Here is a 22,104-nt window from a genome sequence, read left to right as displayed (position 1 = left end):
GTCCTCAGGGAGCCCCAAGCTGTGCTTGGTGTGTTGGAATTGTCCCAGTAGCCGTTGTCACTGCAGTGCCCAGCTCCACGTGCTGGGATTTCTGCCTCCCCCCTCACTGGGAATGGTGGTGGGAGTCTGGACCTGGGGGCATGAGGATGCTGGAGGGGCAGTGGGGTTCTCTGCTCCTGCTGTCCCCAGGTTGGGGATGGGGATAGGGTGGTTCAGGTGGGCTCACAGCTTTGTTATGTGGGATGTCAGCAGGACGTGTGGTGGTCTCCAGCTCTGAGAGGTGGAAAGGATGGTGCTGGCTCTTTCCAGGGCTCCCTGCTGCCCCCAGCAAGCCTCTAAAGATGGTTCCTAGCAGCTCTGCAAAACCAGTGTGCCCTAAACAGCAGAACGGCGTTTTGGGGGCTTTTCTACCTCCCTCAAAGCTGTGCCCATCCCTGGACCCCACTGAGCACTGTATCCACCGCAGCTGCTCCTTTCCCCCACCAGCTGCAGAGCTTATGGGGCTCCTACCCCAAAACCTCGTCCTCCTGGCTCTGCAGCGGGCAGGAACGGGTTAAGGCGCAAATTAGGATGAGGGACACCGCCCGGCCCCAGCGCCCATAGGGGGAGGGGGGGTTGCTTCAGATCCCCTCCCCATCTTCTCTCCGCCTCCTCTCTTCTTTACGGCTGCCGGGAGCCCTCCAGTGGCCGCAGCTCCGGAGCCATCCCTGGTGTGGGGCTCGGATGGGGTACCGGGCATCTTCAGCTCTCTGTATGGGGCTGCTGCTTCCCTGGGCAGGGACAACGGTTAACAGGTAATGAACGTGCGGATGCAGGCGGGCAGCGGTGCTGGGCAAGCAGAGGTATCGATGCCTGTGTCTGGCAGTGTGGTGATGGGGCAGCAGCCAGGAAGATGCAACGGGGGGGGGGAAGGGGTGAAGCAGGGGAGACCCCCAGTGTGGGGTGGGGAACTTGTAGGGGAAGGTCTGGGGGGGTGCTAAGGTACGTGGGAGGCACAAAGAGGGGGTAAATGGTGACTGAGCCTGAAGGCAGCGCCCTCGTCTGGGGGAAAATAACAGCCAGTAGGCTTGGAGGATGTGTAAGAATGGGGTCCATCCATGCACCCAGCCCTTGGTGCCGCCAGGACCCTCCTCCCCCCAGGGCCCCACTGCCTCCCTCCTCCCTCTGTGTTGGCTCAGCTGCCTGCTCTGATCAATCCATTGCCTTTCCAGGTCAATGCAAGCAGCTGAAACCCAACCTGCTGCTTGCTCCTCCAGCTGTCCTCTCTCTTCACCCTGATGCATTCAGGCTGGTACCTACCTGGTGGCCAAAATACTCCCAGCTGTGCCCAGGTCAGAAGCGATGCACCCCTCCCCGGGACCCCGTGCCCCAAAGCAGCCCTGCATGTGGGGCTGCAGAGCAGGACAGCTGCTAAAGGCCAAATTCTCAGCTGAGGCAAACTGGTTCAGTGCCTCCGGAGTTGGTGGAGTTGCACCCATTTGCACCAGAAGAGGATCTGACTGTGGATAGATCTTAATATATATTTATATATATATATATATATGTATGTGTGTGTGTGTAGATATATTACATAAATATGAAATAATTTAAGAAACATCCAAGACTGCATGCTGTGCTCTTGTGTAGGGCTGGGGAGGCGGCTGCCCACCTCCCCCGGCGCTACCAGCTTTGATTCACAAATGGAAACAGGAGTCTTGAATTAACTTAAAAACCACACACGCACACACAACACATTGCAGAGGCTGGAAAACTCAGTGGCATGATGCTGGAAAGTCTGGGTGTCCCTGAAGAGATCAGATCAATTGAAGCCAAAGGAAAGGGCAATAAATAAATGAGGGGAAACCAATAGAGGGGGGGGGTCTCGTTTTGGTGCCGGTGCTGATGCTGTTTGTGGCGTTGGGTCTGCGTGGGGACGGCACCGCAGCCCTGCTCTGCCCCTGGTCCTGGTGATGGGGTTGGAGAAGCTGGTGAGACGTGTGTCCTGCTGTGAGCTCGCTGGGAGCAGTGATGCTTGCCTTGGACCTGCTTCCTCCTTTGCCACGTGCTTTGCTTCAGCTCCATCTTTTTGCTGTCTTTCAGATTGAAAGGGAAAAGCCAGCCCCGGTGACTCCTCTCTGTACAGGAACTTCTCCCAGAGCTGGGTTTGCTCCAGCTCAATCCTCTCTACCAACAGCCCTGAGGTGGGCTCTGCAGACCTTCCTACTGACTTTCAGAACAGAGCAACGTTTAAAAACAAACAAATAAAAAAAAATCCATCCAAACTCTCCCCTTAGAAAAACCCAACACCGCTTACATTACCAATTTCATCCCAAACTCCCCCACCCTGAGCATCCCACAGGACCGACTTCACCGTGCTCCGAGCGACCGCAGCTGACTGAGGGCCAGGGAAGCAACCAAAGAGTGCACAAAGAAATGACCAAAGGCTCCGGAGCGCCGTCCCTTCCTGCTCACTCCTCCATTGGGAAATGGAAAAAACCCCTGTGCTGCGGATCAGCTGGGGAGCAGGACGTGCTCCAGAAAGTAGGTGATGGAGTCCCAGTGTTTCCAGAGGAAGAAAAGGAACAGGACGAGCAGGGCGGTGCTGAGGATGCGCATGCGGGTCTTCATAAGCGGTGTGATGAAGTTGGCGATGGTGGAGACGAAGACGAGCAGCACAGCCATCAGAGCCAGGATGACATTGATGAATTTGCCCAGCAGTGCCCGGGCGTTGGCGTTCTCCACTCCTTCCAGCTGCACCACTTGCTGTTGCTGCTGCTGAAGCTCCAGCTTGGTCACCCGCGTCAGGCAGGATTCCACTGCTTCCTGCAGGGTGCAGTTGTGTTATTTAGCCCAGTTGAGGGCTTTGGGGATTTGCTCTGTGCAAGGTGTTGCTTGCTGTAGCTCTGCTATGTGCACAAAACTATTATGATGGTGATGGGTGGTAGAATGGGTTTCCCTCTGTGAATCTGTGCCCTGTTTGTGCTGGGAATGGCCTCTGTACCATGGGTACCTACCCAAACTGGGATAGCAGGGCTGATGTTACCCCAAGTGTAGACAATCCCACCCTGAGCCTTGCATGGCTGTGAGCAGCTGGGGATTTTAAGGCAGCAGGGACTTCCTGGGGCACAGACAAAATCACAGCAAGGCCCCAATCTGGATGGTGCTAACAGCTGGAAAAAGGGCTCCCTTTGTCCCTCCCTCCATTGCCCCCAGGGTCCCTTTCTGGCCCCCTTGGTGGAGGGTGCAATGTGAGGCTGAGCCCTGGTGCTCCCCTACCTGGATGTCCCGTGCCCTCTCATAGGACTGGTAGGCCACCTTTTCCTCCATGCTCGCCAGCTCCTGTTTCAGGTTGGTCATTTCATTCTGGTGCAGCTCGGTGAGGTCGTTCAGCTGCTCCTCCAGGCGCTCATACCTGTGTGTGGGGGCAGAGGGGCACTGGCATTGGAGGGACCCCCCCTCTTCCCCCCCCTGTGCCCAGATCCACAACCCTTGGATCCACCTCCCTCCTGCCTGGGGCTGATGATGGTAACGTACCTCCTGATCCTCTGTGGTGCAGCTCCCACCATCCCCAGTGTGCAGGGCTCGGTCACAAGCCCAGGAAGGTTCCCTCATGGTCCCCTAAAGCCACCCTGGGTGACACACATTCCAACCCCCCCCACTCTCAGCCCTATACCTGTAGCGTTCCTCTTGCAAACACTGTGTCATGTAGGTGTAATCCCGCTGCAGCTGTGCCTTGAGGTCCTCCATGGAGTCCTCCAGGTGCGACTGGCTGTCCTTGATCTCCCGCAGCTCCTCCAGGATGGTGTCAAAGTTGCTGTGATGGCCTTCCAACGTGTTGGATTTGGGGCTTCCCAACCCACCGGGACCGGCCCCAGAATTGCTGCCACCAGCTGACCCCGAGGTGGCACTGGAGCACTCATCATCACTGCCATACTTGGGGCTGGAAACCAACGTGGCACTACCGCTGAGCGCCCGCGAGGCCTCCTCGGGGTGTCCATCATCCAACGTGTCCTTCAGGTGGGCGATGTTGTCTGCGCTGCCGAATTTATTGCGGATTAAGCTGGCAAATTCCCGAGGCTTGGACACCACTGCGGTGTGGGTGGCCTGAGACAGCCCTGAGAGCCCTCCTTTGACGCCCTCCACCACACCACCACCAAATCCACTGATGCTGGAACGGACGTTTGCCCCGACGTCCTTGAGACCTTGGTGCATGTCCCGGAAGACATCTTTGGGCTGTCGAGACGGGCCGTTTTGCTCGATCTCCTTCAGCTTTTTGTGGTAGTGCTCGAGCTTCTTGTGCAGCTGCGCGATGGTCTGCGCCGATTTCTGGTTCTTCTTCTCAAAGACCTGCTTGATGCGCGACGCCTGCTGCTTGTCCGCGTTGTTGGCCAGCTTCAGGTACTCAGCCACGTTGTCGTCACGAGCTTCCTGCTCGATCTTGATCTGCTCTGTGATCTTGAGGATCTTTTGGTGCAGGTGCTCGATGGCTGCCTTGGTCCTGTGGGGGTCTGGAGTGCCATCGGGGACGTCCAGGCAGATGGGGCCGTCGGTGTCACCGTGGCCGGTGGTGGAGGGCAGCCCAAGCGTGGCCACGTCCCCCTTATCCAGCTGTGGGCAGAGGATATTAGGAAAGGTAGGTTGGATATCAGGAAACATTTCTTCTCGGTAAGAGAGGTGATGCATTGGCATTGGGTTGGGAAGGTGGGGGAGTCACCATCCCTGGAGCTGCTCAAGAAAAGAGTGGATGTTGCATTGAGTGATGTGGTGGGGATGGGTTGAGGTTGGACTTGGGGATTCTAGAGGTCTCCTCAACCTCAATGAGACATGAGGGCAGAGCTCAGCAGGGTGAGGCCCTGAGTGGGGAGAGCCTCAGCACCACGGAGTGATGGGCAGGGAGGAAAGAGCAAGAGAATCTAACCAGAATAGGAAAGGGCAGGAGAATAGCTAACCAGAAGTTGGATTATTTTTCTTTCTGTCCGCTCAAGCATTTTTCCAGCCGTGGAATCATTCAGGTATGAAAAGACCACTAAGGTCATCAAGTCTAGCCATCAACCCAGCTGGTTGGGTGCAGGTGGAATCCCAGTCAGAGGGCACAGACATAACTGATGGTTGTTCAGGGTTGGTTTGGGCTCTTAGCAAAGAATATGCAGTGCTTGGAACCAGCTCTGTGCTGGGGAAAGCAGTGAGGAGCTGAAATGGAAACCCCTCATCTGAACTCCCATCAGAGCAGGGACTGTGCAACCCAGTGGTCGCCTGCTGGGACCTGCAGGCACACAATGGTCTCCATTTAAAGATGGAAAAATTGAGGAGTTGGGAGAGAGAGAACCACCTTCCTGAGGCTGGGCTTCAAACACCCACAGAGCCTGGACCCCAGGCCAGCAACCCCCAGCCCCCAGTACGCTGCTTCACCACTCAAAAATCATCATTCCTCCCAGCTTCTATGTGCAGATTCCTATGCAAATCTCAACGGTTGTATAAATGGCTCCTGGCTTCTAATTAAGAGCTGCTTGAAAGTTAAATACTGTTGGCAGACCTGAATAATTTCTCATTTCCATCACATTTTCCCCGAGTGACCCTTTAATAGGGATAACGCCGCGAGATCATTACTTAGGAGTGTTTTATCACTGGGAAATGCCTCGTGCAGGAGGGAGGAATGTTCTCAAGGTGCTGCTTATCGAGGTTCCTGTCTGTGGCAAGTGCTGAGCCGGGCTCAAGCAGCAGGGAAATGCTCTCCCCTTGTTTTCATGTCCCTCCCTTGCTGTGGACACAGAGCCAGGGGCTATGCCTGTCCTAGTGCCCAGCATGGGATTTGTAGGGCTTTATATAAGGCATGGCTCGTGCTTGCTGGAGACCACCCAGGGGCACTGGTTCTCATCATAAGGGTCTTCTTGCAGTGCTTTCTGTAGTTAACACAGATAACTACAAGCTCTGTGCAGCCCCCAGCCCCTAGGCTGGGCTTTTCTTATCTCTCTGTTACAGGGGAAAGGTACTCAAGGATGCAAGCAAAGGGAAAAACAAACAGCCCCTGCCTGCTTCCAGGGCAGAGCTGCACGTAGCTCCATCCCTTTTGGATCAGCATTTTCCAAAAAGAACCCTGGGCTTGATGCTCCCCTTCAGTCCAGGGGAAGGTTTTGCTTTTGGTTCTTATGGCCAGGAAGAAGTGGGAGGCAGCAGGAAGCAGGCTGTTACCCCAGATGTCCCATTTATAGACAGCAAAGGACAAAAAAACAGCAGTGGAAAAAGAAAAGCAGCCCTGGAGCAGCCGGAACAGGAAACGTGAAAGGGAGAAGTGGCTCAAACTTCTATGAAATGTGGTGTTATCACAGCAGAGCCTCCAGTTCCCTTTATCCTGGAGCTGAATTTGTGTTGTTTCCATGCATGTACCCCTGTGAAACACTTGCAGGCTTTGAGTGGAGGGAGGTGGGGAGCCCCAGCTGCTCCACCCAGGAGCTTTGGAGAAACAGGAGGAGGTCTGGGAATCGCTGATCCCAGTCCTGAAAACGGCCTCAGTGGGGTCTGACCTCGTGCAATGCTGAGCTCCTGCAAATCCCATCTCTGGGATTTATTGGGGGGAGCCTCTTTGGGAGCACAGGGATGGTGGCACAGCGCTGATGCTGCCCACTGTGCTGCTGTGGTCGGGGCAAAATCCCCCAAAACCACAAGAAAGCTCTGCCCTATCTCAGACACAGGGCAGAACCATGTGAGAGCCACATCAGGTTATTGCTCTGAAAGCGGCAACAACAACAACAACAAAAAGACAATACAGATCTCTGCAGCATTAACAGGCAGTGCCTGCTAAATCCCAGCCAGCCTAAATGACTGTGCAGCAGATTTAGCAGGGGGATTAGCAGCAGCCACACTTTCCCTACATGCAGTAAAACCTTCTGGTTAAGCACGCTGAAATGAAACCGTCCATCTCCCATGCTTGTTTTCCAGGCAGGCTGGAGGGGGGAGCTGATGTGGGATGCGGGAGGAATGCAGGATGAGAGGAGGAAAATTATTCTTATCACCAGAGTTCAGCCCGGGAGAGCTGAGATATGCAAAAGGCTCAAGTTAATAAGCTGAGCAAACAGTGCTTGGAGGGCCACGGCCGGGCACAATTATGCAATGCTGGTTTGTTTGCTGCTGCAGGTTTGATGGAGGAAAGCCCAGGTAGAAGGTGAGGAGCCCAGGGCCACAGCTGTGTCCCCAGCAAAGGGCTTTGGGTCACCCAGCGGGGCTGTGAGGGATTCAAACCCATTTTAAGAAATTGCACAACGATCACAGAGTTCAGAAGATAGCTCTCGGGACACTTACTCATGCTCCAAACTATTTTGGTTTCCATATGCTGCAACCTATTAGGAAGCATGGGAGATGAGCTAATGCCACGTGGCTGTGGAGAGGTGGATTTTTGGGTAGTCGTTAATGAAGTGTAGCTGTCCCCATGGCCCCTCTCCCCCCGGGGGGCTCAGAGCAAAGCAGAACTCAGTGCAGATCTTTCCTGTGAGCTGCTCGCTGCCATTAGCCTGGCATTATATAGGATGTCCTCAACCCCTTCCCATCCCCATGTAGGTTCCCAGCCCCATGCCGTGCAGATCAGAGCCACTATTTCCACCCCAGGCATTGAAAACAGAAGGAGAAGCCCTGACTCACACCTCCCACTTTCCTTCCAAGCCTGCAGCAGGGACTGGAGCAGGAGCCCCGTGCCCTCTTTGCTTTGCCCCATGCCCTCTGCACCCTGCCTGCTGGCTGCCACCAACCCCATACAGACAGAGGGGACAGCAGCAGCTGCCTCTGTTCATTTCCCAGCCTGACAGTAATTTTTCTTACAGATAATCAGGAGCACGTTAAGGGTTTCAGCTCCCACTGGAGCTTCCCACCCCATCCCTGTCGCTCCGGCACAGCTCACCCCTTGGTCTCCACGCATTGAGTATTCACGTCTGGATCCCGCTGTCAGCACCAGAAATGAGATCCCTTTGCCCACCCTCCCCAAACCCAATCCCAAACCAAACCCAAACCCGATCACCACTGCACCTACCTCCATCTCCAGCAGATTCGGATCCCCCAGGGCTACTCGGCGCGGGCTGCTCGACTGCATCCCCACTGCGATGCCATGGCAGGGGTCAGCCCAGGGGGTACTCAGGGACTGCCCGGGGTGGGGGGGGGGGCTCAGGGGCAGCGCATCCCCCAGCAGAGCCCCCAGCCCGGGTGCAGGGCTGCAGCCCCTCGTGCAGAGCCGTCCCCGCAGCCCTGTGAGCTTCCCAAGCGCTCAGGCAGCATCGGGGCTGAGCTGAGCTGTGTGCTGCCGGATTGCCGACTCAGTAAATCCTTCCGAGCTGTTTACAGCTCTACTCTGACTGTAGCTTTCAGGGCTGTAATGCAGAAACAGCCCTCATCCCTCCAGCGGGATACGCACGCCGCCTCCAGCCCTGCACGTTGCCTGTGCCCCACTGCGGGGTGTTGTGACGGGCACTGAGCGCCCACGCTGTCACACACCAGGATGCTGAGCCTGGGAAAAGCCAAGCGGAGGCACAAAGTAGAACTCCGGATGGGAAACTATGCATGGGAAAATCCCAGCCAAGCCACTGAGCGCTCGGTAGCCCGGCAGCAGCTCTGCTCACAGTTGGGATGCTTTGATCCTCACTGCGCCATGAAGATCTCTGTGGGGGTGTTACTCATGGGAATGGTGGTAATGACACCTCTGCGTTCCCACCTGCATGCTCAGCACCCGCAGCTCTGTGTTCCCACTGTGGGAACTGCTGGGGTCTCTCCCTGCCTTTGCACCGTGTGCTCAGGACTCGCTGTGCACGGCAATGCAGGAGTGCAGCTTGCTCCTTAGAGTGGCACATTTCGGGATAAATATATGCTTGTGAGCCTCACAGCTGTACTTTTAGCATGCCAGGAAGAAAGCTTGCAGCAAGCACACGGGGGACATAATGCCCCCAGTGTCACACTGATGCTGGGGAGCTCTGCTCGTTACCTATTGCTGAGGTTCTGGAAGTGGGGAAGCAACATCTATGCTGGGGGCATGCAAAGAAGCAGCCACAGTACAGTGATGTGGACACAGACCTGAGTGCAACACCTGAAGGCTGCATGGAGAGCCAGCCACCGGCCCCAGAGGTGCCAAAATCCACCTCCAAAAGGCCACAGCGGGGAGCAGCCATCTGTGTTAGCTCCATTCGGTGCAATAGAGAGCGATGGGGAGCTTGCACTGAGTGCTGCAGCCTCTGCCATGGCACGGAGCAGCCGAGCCGCCTACGTGCCAGCTCCAGGTATTTGATACTTCGCTTTGTCTCTTAACTGTGATTCCCTCATGTGCAATTAAAAAGCTATTAAATGTCACGGCTGCAAAGCGAGCGGAGCGGCAGCAAAGCTTGGGTACTGCAGCAGCTGGTGGCAGCCTGGAGTCACCAGTCCTTGCATTTTGCTGGAGTCAAAGCCAAGGTTCTGGGCAAGGAAACTGACCTGCAGCTTGGATAAGCTGCTCCCAGTGCTGGGCTCTGCTCTGTGCTGGCTGAGCATAAATATGGATGGTAGGCTGAATGGGAGAGGTTGGGCTGCAGCGCTCTGGTTTGCTTCTTTTTCGGTAAAAGGCATAAAGACAACAGCTTAGGAAGTCTCTTCTGCCACACATTTAATTGTACAGGCCGGAGCAGTGAGCTGATCATGACCTAGATACATGCTTAATGGGGAGGGCTGTGCTGTTCCCACAGCTGAGACACGCAGACTGCCCTGAGCACTGCTTGCCATCGCCTCCCATCACCTCTCAGGCTGTCCCCACATCTGTCCATGCCCATGCATGGATACCACCACCAGCTCGGAGCTGCTCCGGGTGCAGACGTGGGTTCTGACAGGGCAATGATGAGGACAGCTGCAGATGGAGCAAGCAGGGGACATGGAGGCAGCAGCTGCTCTGAGACACGGATGCATTTCCAGTGCTGCTGGACCCAGCACATCCCCCTGCACCAGCACCGTACATCACAGTGCACCAGAAACTGGAGCAGCCTGACATGAGCAGATCTGTGATGTGCAGCTGCCAAAGCACAGTTCAACACCTCTAATTAAACACCAAGGGTAGAAGCAGGATGAAGGTCCTGCTCACAGTGCACGGCACAATGCTCAGGGCATCTCCAGCCAGGCTGGCAGGCAGTTGGATGAGATGGTGCTGGAGGTCAAGGAGCAGATGGCTGAACTCATCCCAACAGCTCTGGGGCTGGGAGCAGTGCTGGAGGGAACTGCTCAATCCCCAAACCACAGCTTGCATGGCTCTGCAGGGACCCTGTGTGCCATAAACCCCAGTGGGTGCTTCCTACACCAACAGTCCCCACATTTCTCAGGTCTGCCCTCTCCAGATTCTGTTGGCATATCTCTCTTGCCCTCATCATGCTGTGAGCCTGCATGAGCAAGCCCCTGCCCACACACCCTGCACGGCAGCAGCAGATTCCAACCCAATTCACACAGAAGGGCACAGAGTCCTCCAAAAAGCACCAATTTCCCCATAAGTTAAAACCCCCAGGAGCAGAAAGCTCAGGTCAGATAATCCCATGAGCATCCCAAGCCTCGCACTGGGTACCACCCTGCAGCCCTGCACACCCCGAGATCCTTGCTTAGAGGAGCAGATGGGGGGTACTTACAAAGACACCCAGGAGAGAATTTAAGAGCAATATCCTCTTCCCAGGACAGGAGTCAGGAGGGTGTGGATCTTGCATGAGGATGCCCTGCTCACTCCTGCCAAGCATCAGATCCTCTCCCTCTGCCATGGCTGCAGTTAAGGAGTCCAAGGGGCAGAGAAAGGCGCAGTGGGATTTGCAGCAGAGGCTCTGCGAGGCTGAGAAGCAGCCAAGAACAGGCGGCACAGGCTGGTGAGAGGGGAGGGAGCCTGGGGGAGAGGCAACAGCCTGGGAACGGGGTGCAGGGAACAGCAAAGGAACCACGTGGAAACGTGGTGGCACTGGGGCACTGGGGATGTGCTCCTGCCCTGCACAGAGATGGGTCCTTGGGGTCATGGGGATGCGTCCTCACCCTGCTCTGAGCATCTCTGCGTTCCCCATGCAGTGCCACTGCAGTAGGTCCCAATAGGGCAGTCCTGCAGTCCCTGGGCACATGTCACAGAGGCCCTGGACATCAATCACATGTGAGGAACAAATGGCCAGGACAATTCAGTGACCATCCCCCGCGGCTACAGTTATTTGGGGCCATGTCTAAGCTTGGAGAATTTAGGGGAAAATTAGTTTATGGGAGAGAGGAACGCCGGGAGCTCCGGGAATGGTGCTGCCACTTCCTCTGCTGGGTCAGGCAGTGCTAAAGCTGCCTGTACTGCAAGGTTTCGGTGCTGCTGGCAGATGGAGGAGGTGGAGGCAGCAGGGTCAGGAGTCCCAGGGCAGGACCATGCTTTGCTCACCCTGACTCAGCCCCCAGGAGCCCCATTCTGCTCCCAACCCTCGCCCACCCCCCGCTGCCCTGGGGGGTCCCCGTGACAGCCGGACCCCACACAGCATGTGCTCAGCATTGCTGCTTGTCAGCGAGCAGGAGCTGGGGGTGGGCTGGAAACAACAGCCATATGTCAGAGAAGGCTGAGTGAGGAACACGATGTTTTCTGCTAGGGGGTGAATCAGTACAAGAGCCTGATCATCTTCTCCTGAATTAATTAAATAGCAATCCGGCATATCTGTGCTTTCAGAACTGCTCTTCCCTGCTCCTCAAAGCACCGATGGGGATCCCAAACCCTCAGCAGCCCCCCCCCATTGCCCAGAACACCCAGTGCTACCGCGTCCCCTCCTGCAGCAGGAAGAAGGATACTCAATCAGCACTGTGGAGCCAAACCTTCCTACCAGCAAGCTCCTGGCACCAGGGCATCTTCTGCTGAAGCTGGACTCGGGCTGTGCTCTCCCTGCGTCCCTCTGTCCATCCCAATTATCGACTGACACAAGTTCTGAGTAACCAGAGCCGTAAGAGGCACAAAACCCATCCCCTCCCCTCCCTGAAACCCAATGCGGGTGGATGCCAGTGGTGCTGGGCCAGCCAGGAATGGGCGCTGAACTTTGCCTGAGTGCCCCACGGGGCGAAGGCTGAGCCATCCCTGCTGCTGTGCCCTGCGCCCCCCAACACCTCCCCTTGTCCCCAGCCCAGTGATGGCCGTGGGGTGCACGCTCAGTGTCTCCTGATACAGCCACCGTGACAGCTATATTGAGCAGGGATGAGCCCTGCTCTGCATTCGGTGCCTCTGGGGACAGCAGGGATTGAGCTGCAACGACTGACCACCCCCACAAGGCTGGGGAACACCTCCATGGTGCGGGGAGGGGAGCAGCGGGCACGGCATCAGGGCTGGCAGCCTATAAATAAGCGAGGCTCGTCTCCCTTCGGTAACCATCCCAAGGCTGACATGTACGAGCCCCAGCTGCCTCCGTCCCACCGCTGTCTCATGGAAGAAGCATCCGGACCGGGGCCGCAGCGATGGCAGCTGGTGCTGTCATTTGCCGGGGGAAGACGAGGGCAGCGGGCACGGAGCCCGCCTGTGGGGTGCGGTGTGGGTCCGCAACGGGGCGAATGGGGCTGAGCGCTGCCACTCGCCTCCCCCTGCGTCACGGCCCTGGCACAGTCAGACAGACAGACGGCCGGGCGGACGCACCGCCCCGGCATCGCGCTGCGGTAACGCTGCCCTCTAACGGTCGCATTCCGCTCCACGTCCCCTCCGGTCCCCTCAGCTTTTTGATTTTGGGGGCTCACCTGGACGTGAACCATCCCGCACGCCCCGCAGGCTTCCACGCAGCTCCCCGGCAGCAACGTGCAAAGGGTCCCGCGGCTGCTCCGTCCCGACTCCGTCCTTCGCTGCGGGGATGGGGAGGGGGACGGGGACGAGGGTCCCCCTGGGATGCTCTGCTCCGCCAGCGCTGGCTCTCAGCCCGCCCCACTGCTGGGGGAATAGCAGCCCGGGGACCTGCAGCCACCAGCTCCGTGGCCGTAATCCTCCTGTCTGCCTCCCCCTGTGCGCTGGCGGGTCACCAGGGGAGGGGATTAGGGAGATAAGGGGAAAGCTCTGCAGCACGTTCCCATTGCCTGCCCGTGCCCCAACCGTCCCCCTGCCACTGCCCCATGTGCCACCATGTCCCCAGCTGGCACGTCCTCACGTGAAACACCCAAGCAGCAGATCCAGCACCAGCATTAATGAACACCCCAACATGCTGTCCTGCTTTGGCTGAGGCAGCAAGCTGTGAAATCCAGCAGTGCTCCCAGGTATTTGCATCTGCATCCCCAGGAAGGGGCTCCCGCAGCCTAAGGGCTCTTTGGTGGTAAAGATCCCTTTTAGGGCACAATTTAGAGGTCAGACAGTTGGGCTAGATGATCTCTGATGGTCCCTCCCAACTGAATTTCTCCTCTCCTCCCCTCTCCTTTCTCTTCCCTTTTATTCTCATTCCCTTCTCTTCCCTTCCATTCAAAATCAGTTTCATCCTATCCTATCCTATCCTATCCTATCCTATCCTATCCTATCCTATCCTATCCTATCCTATCCTATCCTATCCTATCCTATCCTATCCTATCCTATCCTATCCTATCCTATCCTATCCTATCCTATCCTGTCCCATCCTGTCCATTCCATTCCATTCTACCCTATTCTATTCTGTTCCATCCCATCCCACCCCATTCCGTTCCATTCTATCCTGTTCTAAATTCCCCTCCATTCTAATTCCATTCAATTTCATCCTATCCTATCCTACCCCATCCTAAATCTCACAGCATGGACACGCACAGCACAGCTGCAATTCTTTTTTAACCCTGCAGAACATCTCCCCATCCACAGCCCCAGCAGAAGACGAGCTGTTTGCAGGCAGGCAGCTCCCTTTGGGCTATGGAAAATAATACGGTATGAGAATATCACGTAGCTCTTGTTTCTCTAAATAGTTTATTTTTTCCACTGCCCCACAATGGCCCTGGTATTGCCTCTCTTCCTATTACTCTTTGTGTCATATGCAGTTAATTATTCATCCCCTTGTTGCACTGCTGCTCTGCTCCCACCTCCTGGTGCAAATGGCTTCGGCTCCAAACTTGGGCTGCAACCAAAGAGGACTCAGCAGGAATGAGTTCCTTGCACAGCACGAGCCACGTGCCAAATGCAAGAAATTTAGGCTGTGGCTGCTCAGATTAATGACCTGCATGGCTCCTGGCCCTGGTCTGGGTGTTGATGCTGCCAGGGGGGGGTCAGCTGCAGCTGTGGTTCTGCTATGGGGACAGATACCCACAACCCAGAGGTGCCCCATCTCTGTGCCACCATCACAAGGGAGCAGTGCTGGATCTGCCACCAGCACAGCTGCACTTACAGCTATGGAGCAGGAAAAGCCGAGGGAAAACAAAAAGTATCTCTGTGATCCTTTCTTCATTCCCTCACAGAGCAACACGGGTCTGCAGGTCAGACTTCCCTCTCGGATGCTTGGAGCCAAGGAGGAGCAGCTGGGGGGGGCACAATGCTTCCACACCCTGCTGGGTCTCCTCCACTCTCCCACCCCCAGGCTCTGCCCAGCCACTTCCATCCTATTACAGAGCTATTCCTGGCCATGCCAAGCACCTTAGCCCTGTGCTGCTGCCTCCTTCCCAGAGCCACCACACCTCCTGTCCCTCTTTTAGTGCATCAAAACCTCAATACCCCACTTGGCTGTGTCACCAAGCCCTACAGCTTGGCTAATGCACTGCTGTACCTTCAGGCAAATCACAGTGATTTCTGACCCCTCTGGGCTGCAGCGAGCAGACACTGCTGACCTCTATAGACCAAAAACCCCTGCACACCACTGCCTTTATTTCTGAACTCTTTCCTTGTTATTTTATGACCATTGCCCACCCAGCACAGCTCTGCCATTCACCTCAACCTCGGTGTGCCGTGCTGCCACGGTAATCTCAGCTCTTTCATAATTAACAGGGCTAAACACTGGATGGAAATAGCATCCTCCCTATTAGCTATGCACAGAGTGGTTTAGAAATCATGCTGGGGGAGTGGGGGGGTGATCTGCAGCCTTGCTGTGCTGTTCCCTTCCCATTGTGCCCCAAGCATGGGCACCAAGTTTGCTTCTTCCTGCATCCATCACTACACCTTTCTGTTCACTGGGAATACACCAGCTGCTCTCCTTGCTGTTTTTCCAAAGCTGGGTTCATTTTGGCTGCATCCTGCTGCTGGCAGACAAAGCTTTGCTTTCACACCTGGTGGAGGGGAGTGAAGATCCTACGGAGGAATTGGGACTTTGTCCCCAAACCCAGGTGAGATGTGACCCATGAAAGAAAGGGGATTTTGTCCCTAAGTTCAGGTGAGATGTGGCACCTGCTAGCTAAAGGAAGGGACCAGGAGCTGGATGTGCTGCAGCGTGCTGGAATGGTTAACAGAGGGGATCTGGGGTTGTTCCCCAGCTCTGGAAGCTCATTCTCTAAATGCATCTGTATAATCAATAAATGTGAGGGTCTAGGAGAGGTGCAACCAGGCTCCACTCCTTCCAACAACGCAGGTGAATTACCTTCACCTGTGCTCCCATGGCTGACTTATTGCTTGCCTCCGAGGTTCAGGCTGTGATTCAGCAGTTCCCATACAGCATCCATGGGCTGGGATGTGTGGCTGAGCATCAGCATCCCTCATCTGACCTCAACGTGCACTGTGCTCACCCCTGTCTGGGTTATCAGCAGGTTCAGCATCTGATGAGCAATTAATAAGGTGGGCAAATACCTGCTGACTTGTCCCTTAGAGCAACAGATGACCAGCTCAAATGAGAAACTTCTCTTGAGATAAATCAGTGTCACTGGTCCCTGAATCCTTCCTGCCACAGCTCTTCCAGGGGAAAACTTGAACACAGGAGAGGAAGAGGTGGCATCATTGGGTGGCATCAAAGCGATCTGAACTTTGCCAGGTTCACTCCTGTGCTTCTCAACTCAACTCCAGGCTTGGAATTCAGCACATCCCCGCCTTCTCCAACCCCACGAGGAGCACAAACCCCAGCAGCAGCCAGGAGGGATCTGCGCTCTGCAAACCCAATACACCAGGAGCAGATCCACCCTCATCTCTATGGCTCTGTACCCCCCCAGCCATCCCATAATAATAATCCCTACCTTATCAGCCAGGCTCTCACTGTCCTCAGTGAGCAGATAGACGGCCCCGCTCTCAGCCAGCAGGATGGCAGTGTCAGTGGTGGAGGACGACCTGGGCCGACCCTGATGCTGATGCAGGATGGCGGTGAGGCTGCTGTCTTGGGGAGCTTTTCGGATGAGGTGTGGGCTGCCCTTCTGGGGGTCCAAGGAGCCACTCTTGGCCCTCCGGCTTCCACTGTGAAGGCTGGTGCCACGCTTGATGGAGGGACGGGAACGGATCTGCTGCAGCACCCGGTTGAAGGCGGTGGGACGCGCTGGGAGGTCGTGCAGGGAAACGGCGTAGGAGACGCGGTGCATCTCAGGGGAGCGCTCCTTCTCGTCGGGGGATTCGTGGTCAGACAGCCCATAATGAGGTGGCAGTGAATCCTGTGAGTTCTGGTGCTCGCGTTCCCTCGACCGCCGGCGGCTGTGGAAGAGGTGCTTCAAGCCGTGGCCGAACATGGAGCCCTCAGACAGCTGCTGGATTTTCTGCAAGGAATGAGAGGAGAGAACGTCCTGTTATTGTCCAGAAGGATGGCATCAGCTCGCTCCCATGGCCGTGTTTCGGCAGTTGGAGGTTACAGAGACAAGTGATAAATGTCCCTTGGGGGTGTCCCCAGACAGTGCTCACACCAGTGCTGCGCCAAAACGTGATGTGTGAGGGCTAAGAGCTTCTGGGGGGGGGGGGGGGGACCCCCATTTTCCAAAAGGACCTGCGTGGGGGAGCCAGCACAGCTGCAGGCACCCTGAGTGCTAAACATTGATGGTGTGCAGAGCTGGGGACACGCAGGGTGGCTCAGGATGGCTCAGGGCTGCAGCTCCAGCAGCACCCATAAAAGTCTCTGAAGGAGCAGCAAAAGCATGCAGAAAGCCACACAAACCTCCAAGCAACCCTAAGGGCAGCATGTTTTTAGTAGGAGAACCCACGGTCCCCCCCAGCCCCACAGCATCAGCCCCAGCATGCAGTAGGGATGGCACCCCTCCTGTGGTCTGGGTGCTGGAACAAATCTACTGCTGATTGTAGTAACTCCAGAGCAGTTCCTCACAGTCACTACAGTGCCTGGACAGCATCCCCAGGAGATGGGCACTGTGGGTCTCCAGACGATGATCCTGGCCCTGCTGATGCAGTGCAGCAGAGATTTCTCCCCAGGGAAACTGGTTCCCGTAATTGGAGCACTGTCATTTACTCATGCTTGAAAACAAGCATGCAGGGAGCTACTTATAGCTTTTGTGGCCACTTGGCAAAAGCACTGGTTTCTGAGATGTGACCTTTGGGAGCCACAGACGACCACGGGGCTTCACATCCCTACAGGAGGGACCCCATCTCCTAAGCCTGCAGATATGAAAGCCCAGCGTCCATGAGGGGCTCATTCTCATCACACCTGCAGGATGCACAGGGGATCACAGAACCACAGGATCATGAAGGCAGGAAAAGGTCTCTCGGATCACCCAGTCCAACCCCAATCCATCCCACTGTCCCCATTGACTGCGGCACCTCCAGGGTGACCCCCTGTGATCCCCTGTGACAGTGACCCCCCCCCCACCTCCCACCAGGGCAGCCTGGTCCAGTGCTGACCACTCTTATTTCCTAACATCCAACCTGAAATGGGGGTGTTACACAAGCACTAAACACTACAGGGAAAACCTTGAATCCTTCCATTACCCGTCCATAATGAAAACGCATGCCCTCCTGGTTCTTCCCAAAAAGTCTGTAACGGATCCACAATGCTGGATTGCTACTTGGGGAAATTGTGATTTAAATTTTATTCTATTTATAGTGTCTCTATGGAAACAGAGGCAGCATTAGGTGGGTAATAACCACAAAGCTGTAGATTTCTGTCACCAAGGGTACGACGTAGCCTCAGATGCACAGTTTGCCCTTTAGGAAGTCCAGGTGGAAAGGAACAAGCAACGCCTTTCCTTGAGGGAAAAAGAAACAAAACAAAGGGAAAGGATGCAATAAAGACATTCTATAGCAGCTGCGTTGGGTGGAAGCCAAAACAAAAGGGAAAAAGAGGCCAAAAGAAGGGAGCAGGATCCTGGCATTGCTGGGCTGTGGATGGAGGGCTCGCTGAACTGCGGACCTGTTGGCAATGAAGAGTGGCCCCTGTGAACACGCTGCTGCTCTGCAATACTTATTGCTGATGTAAAATCTCTGTTTTTCTTGTGTTGCTCCGGGATGTGACTGCACTTCTACAGCAGAGGCATTTTTCTGGCACAGAGCTGCTCGTGGCTCGGAACAGATTGTCTACATGGGCTATTTTGGAACTGCCATTGCTTAATAACTGATGCAATGGATATGGAGGTTAATCTTGCTGTGCAGGCAGCTGTAAACCACCAAGATTATTACCAGAATACACATACACACGTATTTATTAACACAGGTAAAGTCTCCTAGTGATGCCAGGATCTGGTTTCCATGGACTGCAGAGGAGCAGCTCCTGGCTCACATCCCTGTGCCAGTGGATCAGACCTGGGGTATCAGCTGGGTTTGGCACAGAGGAACCTCGTGGTCCATCACCAAAGGTTTTCCAGCTCTTTGATGGGCCCTGCCCTGACATTTAACCCCCATTCCTCAGGTTTCAGATGCACAAGGCAGGGATCTTATCACCATGACCATATAGCAGAGCCACGCGCCAGGTTCAATTATTATTATTATCACTATTAATTATGCATATCCCTGGCATGCCCAGAGGCTCCAGCCAATATTCTGCAGCCCATTGGAGGCACTGCATAAAGAGAGTGGAAAACTACCCCACTGCATCCCATTGCATCCCACTGCATCCCATTGCATCTCATCCCATCCCACAACACCCAGCACCTCAGGGCACCAGGGGAGGACAGGACCCCTCGGCCACAAACATATAGATGTTCTAAAATGGAAAATAAAGCACTCCCCCCCCCACGCTTCTCCTCTTGGGGACAGGAGGAGAGAACAAACATGTGACAAGTGTTAGTCATGTTGCTCCGTGCACTACCGAAGTGCTGTAGTGATGTAGTGCACTGCCTGCAAGCAAATCTGCACCTTTGGCTGCAACTGCCAGGTGCTGCTGCAGCTGGGGAGCTCCGGACCCCAAATCTATAGGGCATGGAGAGGAGCTGGGAGTCACTGGATGACAGCATGGAGGGCATCAGCCTGTGGCTGTCACCTCTGCATTGCTGTTATCAACCGCAGGGATGCTGAAAGCATGCTGGGGTCCTTGCTGCAGCATCTGAACATCTCCTGCATGGGAAGATGCTCTCCTTTGGGGGGGGCTAGGGGCTTAGCAATCAGCCCCCATGGGGCACGAGGAGCTGTTGGGGTCCTTGGCAGCACCCTGGGAGGTGTGGGTAAGCGATGCCCTGGGGAGGTGATGGATGGAGCTGCTTTGGTGACCACGCTGCTGCTGGAGCTGCCTGACAGCAGCTCTGCTCTGGCAGCCACAGGGGATCCATCTCACCTTGGCGGTGTCCTTTTAAGACCAAAATACGCTTGGAAAATTGTTCGTGCGATGGATTAAATAGAAATGTACCAGCGGGTTGAGAATAGGTGGCTGGCGACCTTTATGGAGAGGAGTTGTCCTCTGCGGCCTGCCTGCGAGGTTCAAAGCTCAGCCCACCACAATCCCACCCCACTGCTCATGCCAAGGCCCCCAGGGCTGCATAGTGGGACCCCCTGGATGGCTGCTCCCCATCACATGGGGTTGGGTCAGGCCCAAAGAAGGGGAAAGGCTGAGGACAGCACTGTGGGGTCATCGCTGCTCTCAGCTTTCGGGTTCAGAGGAAGGAAAAGCTGGGGCGGCGCAGATGGAGATGGTGAAACTGGAGATGGAAACGATGCCAGGTTTCAGCTTTCAGCCCTCTGACAGATTGGACCATTTGGGAAAATAGAGAGAAATACACCCAGATCTGAGATGCTTGGGGACACAGGAGTGGGAGCTGAGCTGTAAGTGCCCCTGTGCAGGGACTGGTGAGCCCAGAGCTGCAGCCAGGAGGCTGCAGTGTTTGTATGGCTCCAGCCACTCTGCTGCAGAGCAGAAATCTCCGCCACCCAACATGTTTTTAAGCAAAACTATGTGTCATGCATCTGCTCTGCTCCTTGCCAGAACTTTTCTTTTCTTTTTTTTTTAAACCTCTTTTTCCCTAATGGAGCCTTTGCTCTTAGCACAGGACTTGGGGCTGGGGAAAGGTAAGCTGTTGGAGCTATGCTGGGGCTTGGGGATGGGCACAACACAATGCAGCTCTTTGTTTCCACGTTCCCAGCTCAAAACTGTCCCAGCATACAGAAGTTCACACCTGAGGCTCCTTCACTGCCCACTGGGAGCTGAGTGTGGGGCTGTGAATCTGGGATTGGGCACCAGCCTGGAACAGCTCCAGAGGGACCTGGGGCAGGAGAACTTCCAGATGACTCCGCTTCCTAAAGATGCCACTAATGGCAGCAGTAGGAATTGGTGGTGTTGGTGGAAGGGCCAGCACTGAGCTCCCTTTGGGAGCTGCGGGCAGCACCAGGACGCAATTTTTCCTTCGCGAAGCACATTTGAGGATTGACTCCATACAGGCAATTAATTATTGGGCTACAAATGCGTTACGGGGAACATCAAGAGGTAAACCTGCATTTGGGCACCGTGCTTGCATCAATAAAATCAATGGCAGCCTGGTCACTGCCATGAGCTGGATGTGGCTGAAGATGGGCTGAGCTCCAGCTCAGCACTGGATGCGCATCTGAGGGATGCAGGTGGATTCCTGGGGTTGTTTGGGCAGCGTGGGCAGCTGCTGGGACTGCTTTACCCCAGCAGCATCATCACTGCAGGGACATGCTCATCCCAGGGGCATCTCCATCCCAAGAGCATCCCCAAACTGAGAGCATCGCCATCGTGGGACCATCCTTAGCCCTGGGAGCATCGTCATCCCAAGAGCACCTTCACCCCCAAGAGCATCCTCATCCCAAGAGTATTTTCATCCCAAAAACAAACCCATCATTGGACTATCCCCATTGTGTGGCCATCTGTACTGTTGGGGGTCTCCATGGTGGAACCATCCCCATCATGGGACCAATCCCATTGTGTGACCATCCCTACTGTTGGGCCATCCCTGCTGTTGGGCCATCCCCATCGTGGAAACATCCCTATTGTGGGACCACCCCCACTGTGGGACCATGGGACCACCTCCATCGTGGGACCATCCCCATCATGGGACCAATCCCCATTGTGTGGCCATCCCTACTGCTGGGCCATCCCCACCGTGGGACCATCCCTATTGAGGGACCATCCCTATTGTGGGTCCATCACCAACGTGGGACCAACCCCATCGTAGGGCCATCCCTCATCCTTCAAGGTGACACCTGTGGCAGCACGGGGACCACATGCTGGTGCCATTGGGACCCACCATGCCACATGTCCCTCCAGCACCCCCACACCCCAATGCCAGGCTCACAGGTTGCCTGCCCCAATAACCCCACGGTTACCCTACAGACAGTCTCAGCAATAACCCGCAGGGACCCTCAGCCCCCCCATTTCCCTCCCGTTGCTCACCTTCAGGTCGGGGGGTTTGGAGCGCGGCGGGGGACCACCACCACCCGCCTCCGGGACCACCGCCGCCTCCCCGGTTTTAGCTTCCATGGCTGCAGCTCCGTGCTGCTCCCCCGCGGCCCCGTGTTCCTCTTCGGGTTGCTGCAGCTCGTCCGAACGGCACCGCTTCATACCGCCGCTCCTCGCCCCCGGGATGCGGGGGCTTCTACGGCCGCGGTGGCGGCGGCGGCGGGCGGCGCCCGGGCGGCCGCTGCGGAGCCCTCGGGCTGCGCGCCGCCGCCCCGCCCGCTCCTGCCCCGCCGTGACCGGGCCGGGCGGCGGCACCGCGCCGCGGCGGCTCCGCACCCGCCGGCATCGCCGCCGTCACCGCCGCCGATCAGCGCTTGAGTGGCGGCCGAACGGACCAATGGCAGAAGTCGAAGGGAGGAACCGGAGGCGATGATTGGCGGACGCGCCGCGGAGCTGTCGCGGAGCGCGGTGCTGAGTTAACGCGGCTCGGGGTGGCGTCGCCGCTGCCTCCTCCTCGCGGGACTTCATTTCC

At 56.0% G+C, this 22,104-nt stretch overlaps 1 protein-coding gene across 4 annotated transcripts; it reads right to left on the bottom strand.

Annotated features, from left to right (window-relative positions):
• Positions 1-1,337: 1,337 nt before the first annotated feature.
• Positions 1,338-21,788, bottom strand: TMCC2 (transmembrane and coiled-coil domain family 2). 4 transcript variants are annotated; one of them, XM_048926174.1, is made up of 5 exons: positions 21,567-21,788; positions 16,039-16,545; positions 3,653-4,587; positions 3,256-3,391; positions 1,338-2,802 (listed from the first exon to the last, which is right to left on the bottom strand). In XM_048926174.1, exons 1-5 carry the CDS (start codon positions 21,732-21,734, stop codon positions 2,491-2,493), a joined length of 2,058 nt encoding a protein of 685 aa, XP_048782131.1. In that variant the 5' UTR covers positions 21,735-21,788; the 3' UTR covers positions 1,338-2,490. The 4 variants fall into 4 exon arrangements, with proteins under 4 accessions (XP_048782131.1, XP_048782133.1, XP_048782132.1 ...); XM_048926176.1 differs by lacking the exons at positions 16,039-16,545; positions 21,567-21,788 and adding exons at positions 10,593-10,709; positions 11,758-11,938; XM_048926175.1 differs by lacking the exons at positions 16,039-16,545; positions 21,567-21,788 and adding an exon at positions 10,593-11,940.
• Between the last annotated feature and the right edge of the window lie 316 nt (positions 21,789-22,104).

The sequence above is a fragment of the Lagopus muta genome, chromosome 24 (assembly GCF_023343835.1).
Source record: "Lagopus muta isolate bLagMut1 chromosome 24, bLagMut1 primary, whole genome shotgun sequence".
NCBI classification, from domain to species: Eukaryota; Metazoa; Chordata; class Aves; order Galliformes; family Phasianidae; genus Lagopus; species Lagopus muta.
The sequence above is the reverse complement of the archived record's forward strand: the minus strand, read 5'-3'. Positions and strand labels throughout refer to the sequence as shown.

Bases quoted from the DNA above. Each gene is read 5' to 3' on its own strand.
- TMCC2 (XM_048926174.1), bottom strand. From the start codon at position 21,734: ATGAAGCGGTGCCGTTCGGACGAGCTGCAGCAACCCGAAGAGGAACAC. The intron at 3,392-3,652 runs GTATAGGGCTGA...CCCCACACACAG, and splicing joins TTGCAAGAGGAACGCTACAG to GTATGAGCGCCTGGAGGAGC. The intron at 2,803-3,255 runs GTAGGGGAGCAC...TGCACCCTGCAG, and splicing joins AGAGGGCACGGGACATCCAG to GAAGCAGTGGAATCCTGCCT.